This window comes from Apium graveolens, chromosome 5 (assembly GCF_009905375.1).
Source record: "Apium graveolens cultivar Ventura chromosome 5, ASM990537v1, whole genome shotgun sequence".
In the NCBI taxonomy this organism is placed as follows: domain Eukaryota; kingdom Viridiplantae; phylum Streptophyta; class Magnoliopsida; order Apiales; family Apiaceae; genus Apium; species Apium graveolens.
The window spans coordinates 147138457-147159592 of NC_133651.1; the positions used below are offsets into that span (position 1 = coordinate 147138457).

General features: G+C 33.3%; 3 protein-coding genes across 3 annotated transcripts; 1 reads left to right on the top strand and 2 right to left on the bottom strand.

Annotated features, from left to right (window-relative positions):
* Positions 1-378: 378 nt before the first annotated feature.
* Positions 379-2499, top strand: LOC141724560 (phenylalanine ammonia-lyase-like). The gene is given in 3 exon segments (XM_074526736.1): positions 379-1179; positions 1182-1447; positions 1912-2499. Coding segments are annotated over 3 exon segments (1209 nt in total). The 5' UTR covers positions 379-641; the 3' UTR covers positions 2317-2499.
* Positions 2500-2635: 136 nt separating this feature from the next.
* LOC141724559 (agamous-like MADS-box protein AGL11) lies at positions 2636-4857 on the bottom strand. Its single transcript, XM_074526735.1, has 2 exons — positions 4302-4857; positions 2636-3782 (listed from the first exon to the last, which is right to left on the bottom strand). Exons 1-2 carry the CDS (start codon positions 4763-4765, stop codon positions 3767-3769), a joined length of 480 nt encoding a protein of 159 aa, XP_074382836.1. The 5' UTR covers positions 4766-4857; the 3' UTR covers positions 2636-3766.
* A 4933-nt stretch (positions 4858-9790) lies between these two features.
* Positions 9791-14185, bottom strand: LOC141724561 (protein PLASTID MOVEMENT IMPAIRED 1-RELATED 1). The gene is made up of 3 exons (XM_074526737.1): positions 13896-14185; positions 11459-13695; positions 9791-11363 (listed from the first exon to the last, which is right to left on the bottom strand). Exons 2-3 carry the CDS (start codon positions 13660-13662, stop codon positions 10220-10222), a joined length of 3348 nt encoding a protein of 1115 aa, XP_074382838.1. The 5' UTR covers positions 13663-13695; positions 13896-14185; the 3' UTR covers positions 9791-10219.
* Positions 14186-21136: the final 6951 nt, after the last annotated feature.

The following is a 21136-nucleotide window of genomic DNA, read 5'->3' on the forward strand; positions in this document are numbered from 1 at the left end:
AAATGATAAAACAAATTTTCATTTAAAATATTAAAGAAAAGTTTTTAAAATCACCTGAGAAAAAAAAATTGAAAGCGAAAAATGAATTACAATAAAAAGTTTGAAAAAAGTGAAAAAATAATTCAAAGTCTTCAAACTTATAATACTAAAAATAAATAAATAAAATATATTTTGTAGTGAACGAGGTGTAGTGCAAGTTGTTGCAGCTTGTATAATTTGAGAGTAAAAAAATGGATCACATAGTTAATTGCCCAAGCCAACACCCCGATTTGGGGTGTTAGAACATTAACTATTTTTAGTTCACATCTAAACCTTCCCCAACCCCTTCTAACCCAACCCTTCCTTCTCAATTTTTTCCCAAATAAGGGTTCTGAAATTTCAACCCTTACCAACCCAACCCAACCCCTCCTAACCCTCAAACCAAACAAGCCCTTAAGCTTCAAGCAAAGGAAAAGAAATCTCAGCCTTTGAAAGCTTTAGTTAGAGCTGGAATATCAGCTCCATTTGAGCTTCAAGCAAAGGAAGGTTTAGCTCTAGTAAACGGAACAGCAATTGGCTCGGCCGTGGCTGCCACTGTTTGTTTCGATGCCCACGTACTCTCTTTATTAGCTGAAGTTCTCTCTGCCTTCTTTTGTGAAGCTATGCATGGAAAACCAGAGTTCGCTGACCCCTTAACACATGAGCTTAAACACCACCCTGGGCAGATTGAATCAGCTTCCATCATGAAACATCTTCTTGATGGAAGTGATTACATAAAAGAGGCAAATATTCGTCATGAAAAAGATCCCTTGACGAAGCCTAAGCAAGATCGATATGCTTTGAGAACTTCCCCACAATGGTTGGGGCCACAGATCGAAGTGATTCGAAACGCAACACATTCTATTGAGAGAGAAATCAATTCAGTAAACGATAATCCGCTGATTGATGTCCCTCGCGATATTGGAGGAAATTTTCAAGGTACACAAATAGGTGTATCCATGGACAATCTTCGAATAGCAATAGCATCTATAGGAAAACTCATGTTTGCTCAATTCTCTGAGCTTGTTTGTGCCAACTACAATAATGGGTTGCCTTCAGACTTGAGTGGGGGTCCAAACCCAAGCTTGGATTATGGTTTTAAAGTAGCTGAGATTGCCATGGCTGCATACTGCTCAGAGCTTCAATACCTAGCAAATCCGGTGACAACCGGGATGTGAATTCTCTGGGTTTGATCTCTGCAAGAAAAAGTACAGAAGCTATTGACATTTTAAAGCTCATGTCTGCAACCTTTATAGTAGCACTTCGCCAGGCAATTGATCTGCCACACCTAGAAGAAAACTTGAAAGAAACTGTGAAACATATTGTCCTTAGAGCAGTACGAAAAACACTCTATCTGGAAGAATATGGAACTTTGCTTGAATTGCGGTTTCGTGAGAAGGAACTCTTGCAAGTTGTTGAGCAACACTCAGTATCTACACTATACTAAAACAGAGTACAGCTAATGTCATCCTAGCTAATGTGTCAAGTTAATATATTATGATGATGTCATGGTTGCTTATGTGTCAATTTCTTATTTAATCTTACTTTAAAATCTCCTCTTTCATATTCTCTACTTCTCTATCTTCAATAATTTTCATCCTCCATTTTTCACTCATTAATCTCCACTAATTTTCTCTCATTCCCATAACTTACTCATTTTTTATTTTTTTGACTGGTTCACAATATTATAAAATTTTATGTAAAATTTGCAAAATAAAATCTTTCTACTGCCTTTATATAACATAGACAATAAATTATTTTTATAATATTATAAAAATGTTAATATATAACTTTTTCTTTAATATAAACTTAAAATAATTTTTTTATTAAAGTAACACGTTCATTTCAAATAAATTAAATATTAATCGGGTATCGGCCGGGGAACTAATCCAGTTCACTTATATAGACTATTCTACAAATCCTTCTTATGCAATTTTGGCTCAAATGCAAGAAGTGCTTGTTGAAAGAGCATTAAAAGAAACAAAAGTTGGAGGCGTGGATGGAAAAGGATACTCAATCTTTAAGCAGATACCGATCTTTATGGAAGAATTGAAGGCAAGACTTGGTGAAGAAGTGGTGAAAGCTAGAAAAAGCTTTGAGAACGGTGATTTCACCATGGAGAATAGAGTCGAGAAATGCAGGACTTATCCTATATACAAGTTTGTATGGTGTGAGCTTGGGACTAAGGTTCTTACCGGAGCAAGAAAGATCAGTCCAGGGGAAGATATTGAAAAGGTATACGAGGCCATCAATGAAGGAAAACTTGGGGATGTGCTGATGAATTGTTTGTCACTTTGAGGGTTTTTAGGTCAATGTTAATGCTGTAATACAAGAGTCTCTGCAATCAGGCACAATCTACTGGGACATGCTATTCTGTTGTAGGCTCGAATTAGTTAATGTACTGTATCTTAAACAGTATTTTAATATTCTGATGGATAATTTCGGAGTATTAACTTTCTTTCTTTTCACAAGTATTCTTATAAATATTTTATTACCTAATTACAGTATTATAGTTCATACTTTAATGTTTTCTTATCCATACAAGGGTAGTCAAATGCAAAGTGTATCCATTCTAAATTCTAAGAAGATAATGTATATAAAGAAACTTCATAAAATGATCAGAACCAAAACTAAAAGTACATTTAGAATATACACTAAAGAAATAAAATAATCACAACCAAAACTAAAAGTACATTTAGAATATACACTGAAGAATGATTATAAAAAATAAAAAGATAGAAGTAAAATTTCGGCACTGTCTTATTATGTACTGTGTTCTGTAAGATCTGCACAAACATATGTAGCTGACCTTGTTTTTATGAAGAGGAACTTGATATTTTGAATCTTCAGCAATTTCATGTACCTTTCATTTCATATATTTGGCCCAAACTTCTGGTTTAGCTTCACATGAGGTTGCCCCAAGCTAGAAAGCTACAGATTCCCCTTACTCCTTTGCCAGCTGATTATGTTCAATGGAATCTTGCTGTGTTTCAAAACTTGTTGCAGAATAGGCAGTTCCAGAGAGAGATCACTGGAAATCCACCGGAGCTATCAAGCTGGAGAACTGTTCCAGAGAGAAATCATTCGAAATTCACCGGAGCTATCAAGCTGGAGAACCCTGAAAATGCCTTTTCATTTTATCCCCACTTATGTATTAATGCTTCTGAATCCTTGTCTTTTAAAAGAGGCCCTTAATAAAACCCCTCTTCATTTAAATAATTGATATTTATTCGCCATAGAATCCTGCTTATATTGCCTCAGCCGACTTTCTCTAAAGGACTGAGGCTCACTTTTAGAATACAAGCCAAAAGGAATATGCTCTATTCCAAACATGTCGAGTTACAAGCAACAAAATCAGTGACATCATTTAAGCTGATTGACTTCTTCATGCCACTGATTGTGTCATTTGATGTAACCTTTAAATGTTTCTCCTCACTCGCAATTTGTAACTCAACATTTACCTTTTTGCGAATCAGAACTTTCTTTAAATGAAGCTTCTACATTAGAGCCTCCAGATCAAGATACTGCATGCAGGGAACCAACGATAGCCAACCCCGTCTATACTTTTTTCCTCAGGAAACAATTCTGTCCCTGCTCCTCTTCATCTTTTTTTCCTTCAAAGCGCTTATGTCACACTGGTGTTGACTTCATCTTTATCAACTAAAACACTAGCTTCTCTTCATCTAATTTAATTTCTAATACAATATGCTGACAGGATCAAATGCTTTATATCTTTAGTCGAACAAGATCACGCATGAGACCTCCTGGGAAAAGGACCCAACTCAATTATTTTCAGCCATAACATACCCATAAGTCCAAAACCGATATTCACAGTTGCACTTTTGGCATTACCGGACAATCTAAAACAAAATTAATAATAATGCAAGTAATATAACAAATTGTATCAATGTAATCACTATAATATAGATCAAAAGGAATATTTTCAAATCAAACGTTTCTGAAAACTCCAACCATTGTTTAAAAAGAAAATGAAAAAATTGAAAATCGAGAACGGAACAGAGCTAACAATGCAAGTAATATAAACTGAAAACTATATCGATGTGATTAGTATAATTCAAACCAACTGTATTCTCATACTCTAAGCATTATTTTAAAATAAACTGACAAAATTAAAAATCGAGAAAGAACAGAGAACTAACAATGCAAGTAATATAAACTGAAAATATCAATGTAATTACAATAATTCAAACCAAATGTATTCTCATAATCTCTGTCAACGTAATCAATAAATCAAAATTAAAAAAAAAACAATAATTCATTACTTGGCGCGGTTCGACTCATCCGATAAAATCCTCCTCTGATACAACCTAATCATCTTCTTCATCTCTTCCATGGCATTCTTCATATCCTCGATTTCACCAAACTCTAACTTGTCAACTTCCTTATCCCACACGCTCCGCCCGCCGGTGCAATTGGTCTCCACAGCCTTTTCCAGAATCTCTCCGATCTTCTTTTCCGCCGCCGTTAAATTTCCGGCGACCGGAATAATATTGTCCGGCGAAGCAGCACCAGCTTGACGGTAGCGATCGACGACGGAGCATACGGAGGGATCGCCGAAAGCGTAGGCGTTGCCGGCGAGGGAAAAAACGATGATGGCAACGCTGGCGTCGCATATTTCGTGAAGCTCGCGGGCTTTGTTGAAGAGGCCATTACGTCGTTTAGTGAAGGCGACATATCGTTTTGAACTGTCTTGGATTTTTTTGATTTCACTCGATCGACGTGCCATTGTGTAAAAATATGTTGTTCAAGCCTTTGGGGGTAGACTTGCTTTGCTATTTGCTAAAACCCTAGTACTAAACAACGAGGACGTGCGAGCGAGGTGTATATAAAGAGTACTAAACCTCATGCCCCGGTTTATATTTTGATTTTTTTTTCTTCTAAAAATTATATTACATTATATTATTTTTTAATTAAATTATTTTTTTCTAGATTAATTTAATCAAGCCACTAAAATTATTTAAATACATACTTTCCTTATTTTTGCATGATACGGCAGGGTACCATTCAATTGACACCAAATATTACTATTTGTAATAAAATGATTTCAAATATCTCTTTTTAAAAATATGGCCCCAGATATCACATCAGGTCTGCCTTCCGTTTTGTCTTATCGTAAATAAACTGCAGTCCCTATTTTTCGGGTGCGCACTGGGTAAACCTTAAGGTCTCACGCGAACCAAGATGAACCGCATTTAACCGATAAGTTGTGACTCACGAGACATAATTATAAATTCTCCTCCGGTGAGATTCGAACATGTGACCAAGAAAATAGTTATTTCCTCTTTAATAAACCGAGTCAACCCTTCCAGACCCATTTTTATAATTAACCAAAAATGTAATTGCGTGTAACATTTTCTTTCTTTTTAAAAAAAATTAAAAACACAATTTCAATATATATATTTTTCTATCGTAATTAACCTGCAGCCGCTACCCTTTGTTTTGGGGTCCAAAACTCATGTTGACCTTCCGTTTACCCTTTTTTAAATTTTCAAAAATTAAAATACAATATCAACACGGTAATTCAATTGTTGTTTTAGAGCGTAACGCTACTTCAACTAGCATTTTCATCTTTTTCTTTTTTAATTTTTTCTACACCTAAAATGTTAGATAATATTATATTTTCAAATTTAAAACGTTACTTGACGTGATATTTTATTTGTATTATATATATATATATAATATTTTCAAAATTAAAATTTAAATTATGAACCCTAAAATATTAAAAAATGTTAATAATTAAAGTTTGGTTCCTATGATTTAAGGTCTTCTAACCCCGACTTTAATTACAGTTTAGGCTCCAAGGTTTCAGAGGTCCTAAATCGTAAATTCTAAAACATAATCTTTATGTTACGTTATTTATTTATTTATAAAATATTATTAAAACCCAAATGGGGATCGTTAAACGCTAAAATATTAAAAATTGTTGAACTAGGATCACGCTTGAATTTAAAAAAAAAATACTTTAAAATTTTAATATTTTTCAAAACCAAGAAAAATGTGTGGAAATATAATATGTTGATTAAAAACTACAAAAAAACGTATTAATAAGTTATGTTTTATTGCTAAAAACGTAGGGTTTCAAAACATAACTTGAAGTTAAAAAAAAGTTGGTGAAAACCTCACCTTAGTGTGCCGTTTTCCTCTTTTAGAAAATGTTAGCCGAAGTTAGGTTTGAAATTGATATTAGGTGTCATATTTTCAAATATTGACATTAAGGATCATTTGTCTCAGATATTAGGGAACTTTTTTCCAGTTAAATGAGAATGATTTAAGACCCGTTTAAAATTTCTTAAAAAATATAACTTATGATTTAAAGTTGTAAAGTGTCATATAAGTGATATGAGAATCTTAACTTATAAATTATTTACGTGTTTGGATAATTTTAAGTATAAATTATTTATAAGTTAATAATGTGTTTGGTAAATCATAACTTATAAGTTATAATTTTTTAAAACAAAATTAAAATATAAATTAAAATTGAATTAATAATTTTAATATATGAATATAAAATAAATAGCGAAAATTTAAAAAAAAAATAAGGCCCTCACGATAAAATTTGATAATACACTACTCGTATTAACGAAAATAAAATTATAATAGTGATCCAGGTTAAAAAAAACAAAACTAAATATAATTAGATTGATTTAGTTTGGTCGGTATATGATTAAAAAATGGTTAAAATAAAATTAAAATCAAAAGATACTAATCATCATATAATAATTTTAAATAAATAAATTTATAATTTTATTTATATATTTGAATAATTTTACTTATAGGTCAATAAATATGTGATAAATTATGATTTGTATATGAAAATAATTATAAAAAGCTAATTCATAAATAATATATCAAAATTCATATATAATAAATTATCATATAGCAGTATTGTTTTAGAATAATCAATAGAATAATAAATTAGGCAGCCAGACAGTGCAAGTGAAGAAATAAGACCAATGAAACGAGGAATGTACTCGTAGCGCTGTTCACGAACCGAGCCAAACCAAGTTTTGATCGAACCGAGCCAAGCTTTCATTTTCTTTCTGACGAGCCGAGCCGAGTTTTCTTAACGAACAAAAACCCGTGTTCGAGCTCGAACTCGTCAACGAACGAGCCGAACACAAACTTTTATGAACAACATCGAGCCGAGTCGAACCGAGCCGAACACGAGCCGAACACGAGTTTTCTCCATCAAAACGAGCCGAGTCGAGCCGAGCTGAATTAAAAAATTCTGGTCAAAACACCGGTTGACTGTTAAAATAACGAACCAAATACTTTTATTTTTTTCTAAAAATTTTGTCATATTACTAGAATATATTGATCTTAACATCCGTACGGTTGGATCATTCATAAATATTTTTAAAAAAATCGAAACATTAATATGATACTAAACACTAGTTACAAGTACAGGTCAAAACACCGGTTGACTGTTAAAATAACAAATCAAATACATTTATTTTTTTTCCTAAATTTTTTGTCATATCACTAAAATATATAGATCTTAACATCCGTACGGTTGGATCATCTATAAATATTTTTTAAAAAATCAAAACAATACGAGACTAAACACTAGTTACAAGTATATGTCAAAACACCGGTTGACTGTTAAAATAACAAATCAAATATATTTATTCTTTTTTAAAAAACATTTCATGTCACTAAAATATATAGATATTAACATCCGTACGGTTGGATCATTCATAAATATTTTTTAAAAAATTGAAACATTAATATGAGAATAAACACTAGTTAGTTACAAGTACTGTTCAAACAATTGGTTGATTGTCAAAATAACAAATAAAATATTTTTTTTTCTAAAATTTTTATCATGTCACTAAAATATATAGATATTAACATCCGTACGATTGGATCATCTATAAATATTTTTAAAAAAATCAAAACATTAATACGAGACTAAACACTAGTTACAAGTATAGGTCAAAACACCGGCTGAATGTTAAAATAACAACCCAAATACATTTATTTTTTTCTAAAAAATTTGTCATGTCACTAAAATATATAGATCTTAACATCCGTACGGTTGGATCATTCATAAATATTTTTAAAAGAATTGAAATATTAATATGAGACTAAACACTAATTACAAGTAGTGTTCAAACAATTGGTTGATTGTCAAAATAACAAACAAATTAAATTTATTTTTTTCTAAAATTTTAATTCTGTCACTAAAATATATAGATATTAACATCCGTACGATTGGATCATTCATAAATATATTTTAAAAAATTGAAACATTAATATGAGACTAAACACTAGTTACAAGTAGTGTTCAAACAATTGATTGATTGTCAAAATAACAAACAAAATAAATTTATTTTTTTCTGAAAATTTTATCATGTCACTAAAATATATAGATATTAACATTCGTACGATTGGATCATTCATAAATATTTTTAAAAAAATTGAAACATTAATATGAGACTAAACACTAGTTACAAGTACATGTCAAAACAGCGGTTGACTGTTAAAATAACAAACCAAATACATTTATTTTTTTCTAAAACTTTTGTCATATCACTAAAATATATAGATATTAACATCTCTACGGTTGGATCATTCATAAATATTTTTAAAAAATCGAAACATCAATACGTGACTAAATAGAATTACTGGTCAAACTATTAGTTAACTGTTAAAATAGCAAACCAAATATATTTATTTTTTCTAAATTTTTTATTATATCACTTAAATATATAGATCTTGACATTCGTACGGTTGGATCATTTATAAATAATTTTAAAAAATCGAAACACCAGTCAAGAAATAAATACTAGTTACAAGTAGTAGTCAAATCACTTGTTAATTATTAAAATATCAAATTAAAAAAATTATTTTTAATATCTGATTTTTTTCAAATTACTAAAATATATAGTTTGACATTCGTATAATTCAATAATTTAAAAATCTGAATAAAAATTCTGAATAAAATTCATAATAAATAAATATATATAAATAAATAAATAATAATTTTTTTTCGAGTCGAGTTCGAGCCGAACTCGAGCCGAGTTCGAGCCGAACATGCCAAAAGCTCGGCTCGAGCTCGTTTTCTTAACAAACACATTTTTGTGTTCGAACTCGAGTTCGAGCCCTTAACGAACCGAAGCCTTAACGAACCGAACTCGAGCTTGTTCGCAAACCAGCTCTATGTACCCATCTCCCCACTTTCAAATTATGACCATATACGTGATAATACGAGCGTTTCATTTCATTACCCAAACAGGAGCTGCATCTTGGAATGTACTTTCTGACCAAATAAGTCGTGTGAAATGATTCTCCAAACATGCACTTATTTCGTTACCCAAACAGGAGCCGCATCTTGGAATTATTTATAAATGATTCTCCAAACATTCACTTGTTAGAACAAGTCCTCCACCTTTTCATGTGAAGCCTATACACAGTAAACCAAAACCAGACACCATGATCTATATCTCATTGATGGAGATGATGATTACATAAAGAGCCCAAAAAATTGTGTTCTCCTTAATGAAGCCTCAGCAAGATCGATATGCTTCGAAAACTTCCCCCACTGTGGTTAGGACCACAGACCACAGATCGAAGAATTTCCAAACACAACTCATTTTTCTTAGAGAGAAATTTATTCAGTGACCTACAAGCCGGTGATTTATATCAATCTTATAGTCACATACGTACTTGAATGTTCACTTATCGATATAGTATATAGGATCAGAGGGGTGTAATTAAATGCAAAATTTATCCCTTCTACCAAGAGGAATTGTATCTTGAGAGAAACTTTGATTATATAAGCCATAGCCAAAACTCAAGTACATCCTGTAGACTAGCTGAAGCATGTTTACAAAACAAGAAACTAAGGCACTGTGTTATGTACAAGGTACTGCACAAACAAATGTAACCTGACCTTGTCTTTTAACAAATTGTATGAAAACAAAGGATCGTAAATACTTAAATTATGAGCAATTCTATGTGCCTTCCAATTCAAATATATATGGCCCAAAGGTTTTGTTTAGCCTTACATTGCTTTGCCAGTTGAGTATGTTCTTTGCAAGCAATCTTGCTGTGTTTCAATATAACTCAGTGACTCATTCTTAGAACCAGTTCCACAATATCTCACTATGCTTCACAACAGCTACTGACCCAAAAAAGTAAAAGATAAGACATCGCCACACTTATAGACTAGCTCCACTCAGCGTAACTTCAGAGTTTCATTCGGGATGATGACATTTGGATTACGAATATGAGAATTCAGTGAAGCTAAATCCTTCAATTTAGCCCCGACCCGAGACGAGATGCTCCATAAAGTTTCCCCAGGTTGTACTTTAGTTGTTTCTGGAGCAGAAGTTTTAATGGGTGCCTTTGACTTTGTTACTGGAAACTTATTGCTCTTTCCCATTCCGTTAGCAAGCAACCACCGAGACCCAGACTGTTGTTGAGTTTTAGAACCCCAAACCTTCTTCTTACCGGGCTCACTTGTCAACCCAGCTACATGAACTTCTTTGATTTTGAACATTGGAATTACATCCTCCTCTTGCATCTGCTCTTTCATTACTTCTTTTTTCTCCTTTGTCGCAGACTCCGACTCATCTTCATCATCAATGTAAGGCCTGATCTCTGAAACAGTGCAGTATATCTTTGGCTTAGGTGGGACAAACAATCTTTCGACTTGAATGAGTGCAAGCATTGGGGTACCAACAGGTTCATAGTTCCGCAATGGATCACGTAATTGTACCATTAGTGCCACTGTGAAGTTGTTCCCTAACAAACCACACTTTCTGGAGCCTTTGCCTCGTTTCTTTTCCCCGTTAGACTTTCCATGAAACCAGTCACCAGGAGTAGCATGATGAGCTGCAAGAATCTTTGAGGTTCTCTCACTGATTTGATCTTCATCATCAATCACACCAGAATCCAATCTCATCCATTCATCAAGCGTTAGAGATAATCCCATTAAACCCCCATCATCATCGCTGCTGTCCTTGATGTCCATCAATTGCAGCCCACCAGCACCCTCCAGACCTAATGACCCACCAATATTGACCATCTTTCCCTGGAGAGCAGAGGATTGACCAGTAAACTGTGAGGTTACGCTTGAAGGTGCATCATCGTTTGACAAGCCAGACTGTATTCTCAGTCCTTCCACTGACAGGGCTTCAATTTTGTCCATCGCCAGAGGAGCAAGATCTTCCAGAGAAACACATTCAGAGTCCCCATAATTATCAATGGAACTGGATGAACGCTTACTTGACCTGTGACGAGATTGATTTGTTTTCTCTCTTTTTTCTCCAGAGTATATGTTTTGGTCAACCTCAGAATCCTGCTGCAGCAAAACTTGTCTGGAAAAAGGAAGAATAAGTATAAAACACCATTTTCAAATAACTAAACGTAACTATATATATATATATGTTGTCTATTTTAGAATATAACAAACCTCTCGGGGGTCTCTAAACTGGGGTTAGCCTCCCATATTATGTGTTGCATCGTCTTCCCACTTATATCTTCCAAGGGCATCAATTTAGTAGCCTGCATTGAAAGCTTTTCAATTCCAACTGAAGCCAGACCCTGCAGTATCTCCGTTATTCCAGAACCCATTTCTGCAGGTACAACAACTGGACTAGAAACCTGCATGACCAAACTTCCCCCAACTTTTGCATTACTGAAAAGCTCAGGGCTCATTGAGCGTAAAAAGCCTCCATCCTTGGTCTGAACAAATGGTCCCAAACCTTCTCCTAGGGAAGGAAGCGGAATTGGCTGTTCCAGAGGGAGATCAATAGGGCTTCCAAATCCACCAGAGCTATCAGGCGGAGGACACTGAAAAGCCTTTTCATTCAATCCCCACTGCCGCATTAATGCTTCTGTCTCCATGTCTTCCAACACAAAGGCCCTTGTTTTGCTTCCCAATGCTGGAGTTTCTACTTTAGCATTCTCATAAGACTCTGCTGTTGATAAATGATGAAAGTCTCCAGAGATGGACCCCAAACCAGATCCAGAGAAAATATCACCACTAAGTTCTGTCAGATCCAATTCGTCATCAAAGTTAAATAATGAACATCCATTGGCCAGAGAATCCTTCTCAAATTGTCTCAGCAGACGTTCTCTAGGGGACTCAGGCTCACTCTCTGAACTTAAGCCAAAAGGACTATGCTCTATTCCCAGCATGTCTAAGAACTCACAAGCAACAGAATCAGTGACATCATCCACGCTGGCAGGCTTCTCCTCAGCACTCAGTTTGTCATTTGATTCAACCTCTAAATGTTTCTCTTCACTTGAAATTTGACATTCATCTTCTTGAGAATCGGTACCTTCTTTCAGTAAATTTGACACGCTGCTCAATGCCGATTCAAGTTCTTTCATGAGAGAATCTGTGTCGCACAAATCATTTTCCTCATCATTACAGTCAGCCTCCACAAAGTCTTCTATGTGACACTGAGATTCTTGTATCTTGGTGTCCTCGTCAAAAGCTACTCCATAGGAGCTGCTAACCTTTAGAAGATCGAGATTCTCTTGCACCGAACCAACAGACGACTTCAATGTATCCAATCCCGGGTTTACTTTTTCCTCGGTCAACAATTCCATGCCACGCTCCTCCATCAATATTTCAATTTGAGCACTTACTTCACACTGAGTTTTAACACTGTCTTCATGAGCCTCAACTGTGTCTGGTTTTGGTTTCAAATTCTCAAGCTCAGGTTTATCAACTGAGATATTTAGTTTCTCTTCATCAAATTTTTGATACAATATATTCACCGAATCAGATAGTGTTGACCTTGCTGTTGGCAAAACCTCATGCAAATCCTTTATTTCCCTAACCGAACGAGATGCAGCATGAGATCTACTGGGAAGGGTTTTACCTCGCCTTAGTGTACTTTCATCATCCCTATTCTCCCTTAAACTCAATCCCCTTGGGAGATCACTGTGGGTAGCAGGTCTAACAGCATTATTTCCAACGACCAAATACCCAAAACTGACATTTAAAGTTGCACCTTTAGCAATACCGGACAATCTAAAACTGGTTGTCCACTTTCCTGAGCTATTCTCCTCCTCCAATTCTTCCAAAGTAAGAGGAAGCAGCCTAGTAAGATCAAGCCGGTGCTTTCCCAAATCCAGTTCAGGACGACCAATGACAGATACATATAACAAGAAATGCCTAGCCTCATACTTTGCCGAACTGCGAGACCCGTTTCTACTACCATAAACTGAACACGTATGCGTCAACTGTTCTTCAAACTCAGCTATTCCCTGCGTAACCCTGGCTGAACGAGTTGTCAATTCACTATCCCGTCTTTTCCAATGAACACCAAGACTAAGACCATCACACTCAACAGGTAACCCTTCAACCAAATGAACTTGAACAGAGAAAGAACAATTAAACCGTTTGCTCTGAGCACCGGTCAAAGCCTTAAATCCCTTCCAACTCCACATCGACTTCTTGTCCTTGGAAGAAGCCTCCTCATTACTACTATCCTTCAATTTTGACTTAGAATCGGAGACCGGGATCTTCCCGGATGATTTAAAAGAACCCCTTGGTTGAGTTTTATCAATATTCAAAGCTTTACTTAAAGTTTCGATATCATTTAACAATTTCCCCTTTCCAGCATCCTCCCCCATTCTCTTCCTACCCTCTATTCTCGACATTGAATTTCCTCAAAATAAATCCCAAAAAATTCTCTAGAAAAAAAATAATTAACACGCAATTACTCAAGATATCCATTTAACAACTACATGTACAGAAAAAGCAATTAAGAGTCAACAGGCATTTGGGCATACTTTCTATTAAAAATTATAAACTGAAACAGATATGATGGATAAAAAATAAGATAACATAAGAACACACACACAGATATATAGATACAAGATTGAGGGTGTACCTGAAATGGGTTCTGCTGAAGATTCAAGAAAGAAGCAGATACAGGGAGAAAAATTAAATCTTGAGAGGGTTATCTTGAAGGAGGCAGAAACAGGGGGGTGATAGAAGTGAGAATCTTTGTTTGTATCACGTTAACTAAAAGACAATATCAATGGTGGACGGAATTATCAGAGGGACATATCAGACATGTAACACTATAATTGTTTTCTATCAACTACCACTAATTTTATACTACTATTCTCGTTACAAGTCTTCTCATAAATTCTAATAACCCCCCTTCCCTTCTTACTCACTTTGGGTCTTCAAACTCAAAACGCACTCATTTTTTTACTTTTTATATCAAAATTACAATTACACACGCTAATTTCAATCAAAACCACACTTACCCAAAACTTCAATTTTAGTTTTGATGGGTTGATGACCAAAAATATCTTTTATTTAGAAAATGTAACAGGAATACCCATTTTTGAAAGATATGGCCAAAAATACATTTTTAATACGCATTTCAAAAATGGTTAAGGCTATTACGCATTTGACAAATGAGTATTATTTAAAAAAACAAAAAAAAATAAAATAAAGTAAAATCATGATACGCATTCCTGACATTCGTATCATGCTTTGTAAAGGCATGATACGCATCTCAAGAATGCGTATCCATAATTTTTTATTTTTTTTTAATTTTTTTTATACAAGTTACCCATTTCTAAAATGCGTATTAGTAATACCCCATCTTAAAATGCGTATTAGGTAGGTATTTTTGGCCAAACATTCCAAAAAATGGTATTCTTGTCACAAATTTTAAAAAAATACTTTTTCAGTTTTCAAACGAAAATTTAGATACCAAAATGTCTAAGACTCTGTTGCTCCTAAAAAATACTGTTGTAAAAATAGATTTTGGTAATTTTTTTGATATTTATATATTTTAATATAAAAAATTAAAAATAATAATACTTTTGGTAAAGTTTGATGATAAATCAGTATATATTTTTCACAAAATCTGAAAATCAGTTTTTTCTAAAAACACGAGGGACTTGCTTTCTCTTCCGAAAAACACCTTTGTTGTTGCTGTCAATACCACTAATAACAAACATACCCTAAATCCGTATTTATATTAAATCTTTATATAAATTTATTAAATTTGAATTTGAATAATATTTCTTTAACTTTGAATTTAGATAATATCAGCTTTTTTTATGAATATCAAATTTTTTGAATTTTATTGGATGATGATTTCAGTACCATTTTTTATGATTAAATTCAAATTATAAATATTAAGGTCCGCAAGGGTTTACTACGCTGGTTAAAGAACGAATAACTATCATCTTGGTTAAAAATTCGAATCTCATGGAAGAAGAATTTATTTATTCTAAAAATAAAATTTTGAAATTTAATATCTTGAATTTTCAAAGAAAAAATTTTGAAATTGCAATTCCGAATTTCAAATTTTAGAATTAAAATTCGAGATTTAAAATGAACTTTTTGTTTTCAAACGCTACTTTAACGATTTAAATTAGGAAAAACATACTCCCCGTTGCTATCCTAGCATTTGTGGGTTGTCTCGTTTCTGGGCGACGCTCCACCTGGCCCACTCCGACTTTTTCGAAATTCAAGGCGCCCCAAGTATTAGAAATTCTTATCCTTGTTGTAAGCGGTTTCGATGGTTCGTTAACACCTTCCTAAAAAATATGTTAACACGTTTAAATAATAATTAATTAAAATAAATAAATCATGTATTTAATATAACTACAAACTCTATGAATTATAATCCAGCTTAATATCTAAGCGCACTCAACTTATTTCTTAATAAGAAATCAAACACTTCCAAAATTAATTTTATTAATTTAAAATATAATATAATAGAATATTTATTAAATCAAGAAAAAAATAAAAAAACAATAGCAAATCATCCACACAGACTGATATTCATTACTTCCACTTTCATATAGGCCCTACACCCGCCATATAGGTCGTAGAGAAGAAAAAACTTTTTAAAATGTTATATATTAAAATTTTAAATACTTCAATAATATAATACCTACAAAATAATACGTAGATATTTTAACTTCATTAATTTCAATAATATATATATAATCATTATTTTTATAATTTAGTTTTACGAAATAATAAATTAATAAAATTACAAATATTATAATCAGTTCGTGTATCGCACGAGTTATATGCTAGTATTTATTATAGTTCAAACTCTAATTCTTCCTGCACCGTATCTTCTATAACTTTAAAGTAAAAGCCCATGAAGGAGACAGAGCTACTGGGTTGACTACAGAACCTTCCTTATGTGGTGCACTAAGGCACTATCTCCCTCACGCTCATTCATACTACATTTAGTGGTAAGAGAGTGTTGGTTGGTTCTGTTTCTGTGTTTGTCTTTACAGTCTGGGATAGACGTTGTGGGTTTTCAACCTCATGACTTTTAATGAAAGAAAGTCATTGGAGACTGAACCTGTATCACATAACATATGGCAATAGAGAGATAAAATGTACTTAAGATCTATAATGAATGAAAATTATACATTTTAATCTTTTGAGAGAAATGATGTATAATAGTGATTTCAAAGGATTTTACATGAAATAAGAAATCACTAATGTAGAAAGAAGTTTGATTTTCTCCTAAAACTGTCTGCACATATAAAACAATATGTTTGTGCCTAGTAATAAGAGAGATATTAATATGACGACTCTACTAGTTCATATTAAACTGTAACTTCAGTTAGAGTGTCATACCATGTCCTTGACGATTGCTTGAGTAGTACACTAGTTCATACCAACCTGAAGTGAGACTGTGAAGAAGAGATTGCATAGTCCAATAGATCTGCAGCTGCAAAGTCCATGAACTGTGGTGCATTTGTTGGGAACTACGGACTTAGGGTGTTACTACGTTTTACGATAAAGATTACGAAAAGAGGATTACCTTGTTAATGGTTGATTCAACGCTCTTCTATTGTATTCCCAAATTCCCTTGAGCGAAGTGTGGCCTCCGTCTTCTCAAGTTATCCTCTCTTCTTGCTTCTTGGTGGCTACAATATGTTTTCACACAATCGCCAAGCAAGAAGAGAATAAGAATATATATAGGCTACAATAGGGACCATGGATAATTAGGTTGGGCCTTCTAATTACATCTTGAGCCTAGCCTAATGTAATTAAATATTAATTCAATCCACTAAAGAATTAATATTTGCACTACCTTTCCTAATACCGTAATTTAATTAATTCGGTTCCAATATTATTTTCTTATTAAATTCCCCATATTTAAAATATCATATGTCCATTAATTAAATAAATTACTGATAATTTATTTAATTTATATCTTTTATCCTTGATCATCCACTCAACCTTTATTTAATTATGTCAGAATAAATTCCACCTGTAGGGTTTCACATAATTAAATCTTTTTGAGCTTTCAAGGGGACATCATTAACCCGAATATTATCAGGACATGGATTCCTTTTTGTTGACCTCCCTGATTGAATAATATTTTCCATTTATGTTCAGGTTGTTGATCAACGCATTGTACCTCTCAAACACTTCAGTAATTCCTTCTTCTGGATTGGATTTAAAATGTTCATACTCAGAGGTTAGGATCTCTAACTTGTTCTCCCTAACTTCCTCTGTGCCTTCATTAATCACCTCAATAGTTTCCCACATGTGTTTGGAATTTTTACAGTTCATCACATGTCTGTTCATCAAGGGATCAAGGGAATCAATTAAAATTAATTGAAGGCTGGCATCCAAGGAGGCTTCTTCCTTTTCAGCAAGAGTAAAATCTTCAGGCTCTTTTGCATAGGTTCTAGTTTTGGTAATCACAACATCATTTTCTATCACCTCTGGTTCAATAACCATCAGAATTTTTGGACCCTTCTTTAACAAGTTCAGATATTTGGGATTTGCAACTTGTAAAAACAAGAGCATCTTCTTCTTCCACATGATATAATTTTCTTTATCAAATAGTGGAATTTTAACGGTTCCAACTTCTTGTGAAGTCATTATGAATTTTTGAATAAATAAAAATTCAAGGAGTTGAAAAATCACAAAAGTCTAGGATCTTGATTTGTTCGTTAATTTTGTTCGTTAATCAGAAGGCTCTGATACCAATTGTTAGGTCCCAATGTGTTTGTATAAGGGGGGTTGAATACAAACAATACCGAATAATCGAATTTAGTGCGGAATAAAAATTTGAAACAAAATTCAAGTTAAATAAAAATATTATTAAACTTGAAAGGTGTTACAACAACGGTATCGATTACAAGGGATTAATCTCAAATTAATTATCACAAATCTAGAATAAATTCGACATGAACTTATTCTATTTTTGCAATAAAAAGATTCAAATGCTAAACGCAATTTGAGATTAAGTTCTAGGGATTTTGATCCGCTAGATAGTTACACAAGAACAAGAGAATGATTTCTAGTTGTTTGGATTTAACTTTAATAACTAGAAATGTGATCTTGAATTTAGCAGATGAAAAATAAAATGTTTTCTACGGCTGCTTTTCTTTAGTTCTTGAGTTGTTGGATGATTTAGTCTTCTGCTGCTTCTGTTGTTTTATATTAAAACAACCCACTTGAATTTAATTGGCAAGACAATCCCAACAGCTGGTATGACAATCGGTAGGACTATTGATTGTACTAGCAAAACAATCTGATTGAACTACAATGACTTTCGGTATGACAATCAGTTGAACTAGCAAGACAATCTCCTTCCCAGTAGAACTTTCGGTATGACTATTGAAATGACTTGGCATGACAATCGGTATGATAATCCAGATTGTCATGCTAGTTCATTTTCAATTGTCTTGCTGATTTAAGACTGTTTTTAATCCAATTAAACTTCTGAAAATTCTTAATATTAATTCTGAATTAATTAATCAATTAATTCAATTAATAAATAAATTAATCTTTGCAGATATAATTTATTTTCTTAATTAAATTATATGACTTAATTAATTAATTGAGAATTAATACTAATCATGAGCAACAACCATTCTTCTGAAAATCTTCTGAAAATCACTGAGAATTATGAATCAATTCCACCACTTCAATGTTGACACTCGATGTACTGTCTGGTTCATAAGTGACTAACTTCCATTACGTATCTTCATGTCTTGACGTTGACACTTTGATTTTCTTCAGATTAAATCCTTGTAATTCTTTGATACCCTGACGAGATCTCTGTCACTTGATTAAATCCACAATCTTGATTTGTATCACTGAGGCTTGATCAATTTCTTGAACTTCTTCCAGTAAATTAACTCCTCAAGTCTGTAGGTTAACCTTGTTTCTGAATCCTTTGACAGATGTTACTTTGAGAGATCTCTTTGACGGTAGATCCACTATTTACTTGTTACATTCTTATTTGAGTTGAGTTAAATCCTCGAATAACCAAATAGGCTATGACATATGCCTTTCAAAAAATTTTGAAAATAATTTTAAATTCTCAGAATAACTAGAAGCTAATAAAATAAAATTTTCATAATTTTTAAAATATTTTTGAATCGCGCGATATACCCGCATTGTACGATTTAATGAACAAACGTGCGGGTGAATTTAATCCTAAAAATTCCCGAAATAATTTTAAAATTCTCGAAATATTCCAAACTTAATAAAATATGAATTTCATAATTTTTGAAGAATTCTAGAATTAAATACGAATTTTACCAATAAATGCAATCAGAAAATCATACAGGGCCAAATAATTGATGAATTATTAATTTATAGATTTTATAAAATCCCAAAAATAAATATTGATATTATAAAGCCATAAGAACAATTTGAGAGACATTTCAAATATTTATGCAAATAATTTTGCACTAAATCCACTTTTAAAAGTGAAAACGATTCAATACAACTCAATAGTTAATTACGTAAATAACCCGGTACACCCTAATTCACACAGAGATCATAATAAAATAACACATAGCGATCTAAACCAGTGCACATATTTTATTTAACTATTTATTTAATAATTACACTTTTAAATAATATAAAAGTATACGAGTCGTTATATGTTCCTTTGTTGATCATAAATGCTGATACTTCAAATACTGATGATCAAGTTCTGACAACTACTTCTGATGTGATAGTCCAAGCTGGAAGCCAAGAGTCACAGAAGTTTTTGCAGACTTTGAAATTCAAAGGAAAGAAAGCAACATTCTTCTACTAAGATCCCAAAATTCAATCTGTTGATGAAGAATTGGCCAAGAGACTATTTCTTAAGGATAATCCAGGAGTGGATTTAGAGGAATTAAGAGAAGAATAAGCTAAATTTGTTGCTAAGAAGAGAAAACCCAAGTCAAAAGCTTCTGATGCTAAAAAGCAACCAAGGCCAAAAGAAAAGGGGATTGTGATAAGAGAAAGATCTTCCACAGAGATTCCTAGATCAAGGACTATATCTCAAACTACTACCGATCCCAAAGATAAGGGAAAATGAAAAGTTGGGGAAACAGTCAAGAAACATAAGATGAAGATTCCTCAAATTCTGATGGATCATGTGTGTAAGATGGTTCAAGTCTTTGATGATGCTGCTACTGAAGATGAATCAGTTGAAACTCGGAAGAGAAAGAGGATGACAGAAGAATCTAAGACAACCTCTAACATAGCTCAAGTTGTTCAGAGTGAAGAAGTTCAGAACTTAATTGGAAAAGCAGTTTATCCTTGAAGGAAACAGTGGGAGAAAAATTGAACTTGATAAAGTTTAAGAAACACAAACTAAGAAGCACAAACTACTACGGATCAAGTGGAAACACCTGTTCAGACTGAACAACCTTCTGTGGAACAGCCCATTCGTAGGTCAGGGAGAGTGTCTCACCAACCTGAGAGGTATTATGTCCTTGTCATTGAGAATGACAATGAGTTGTCAATCACTGATGATGACGACCCTGTGACCTATAATGAGGCTATGAGTAGCGTTGACTCAGAGAAATGGCGTAGTGCCATGAAATCCGAAATGGAATCGATGTATACCAACCAAATATGGACTCTGGTTGAGGCGTTTGAAGGTGTTAAGCCTATTGGGTGCAAGTGGGTATACAAAAGAAAGATTGGAGCAGATGGCCATGTGGAGACCTATAAGGCCAGGCTCGTGGCAAAAGGATTCAAACAAAGGCAAGGGATTGACTTTGATGAAACTTTTTCGCCTGTAGCCCTGTTAAAATCAATTCGGATTTTGCTTGCAATTGCTGCTTACTACGATTATGAGATCTGGCAAATGGATGTGAAAACAGCCTT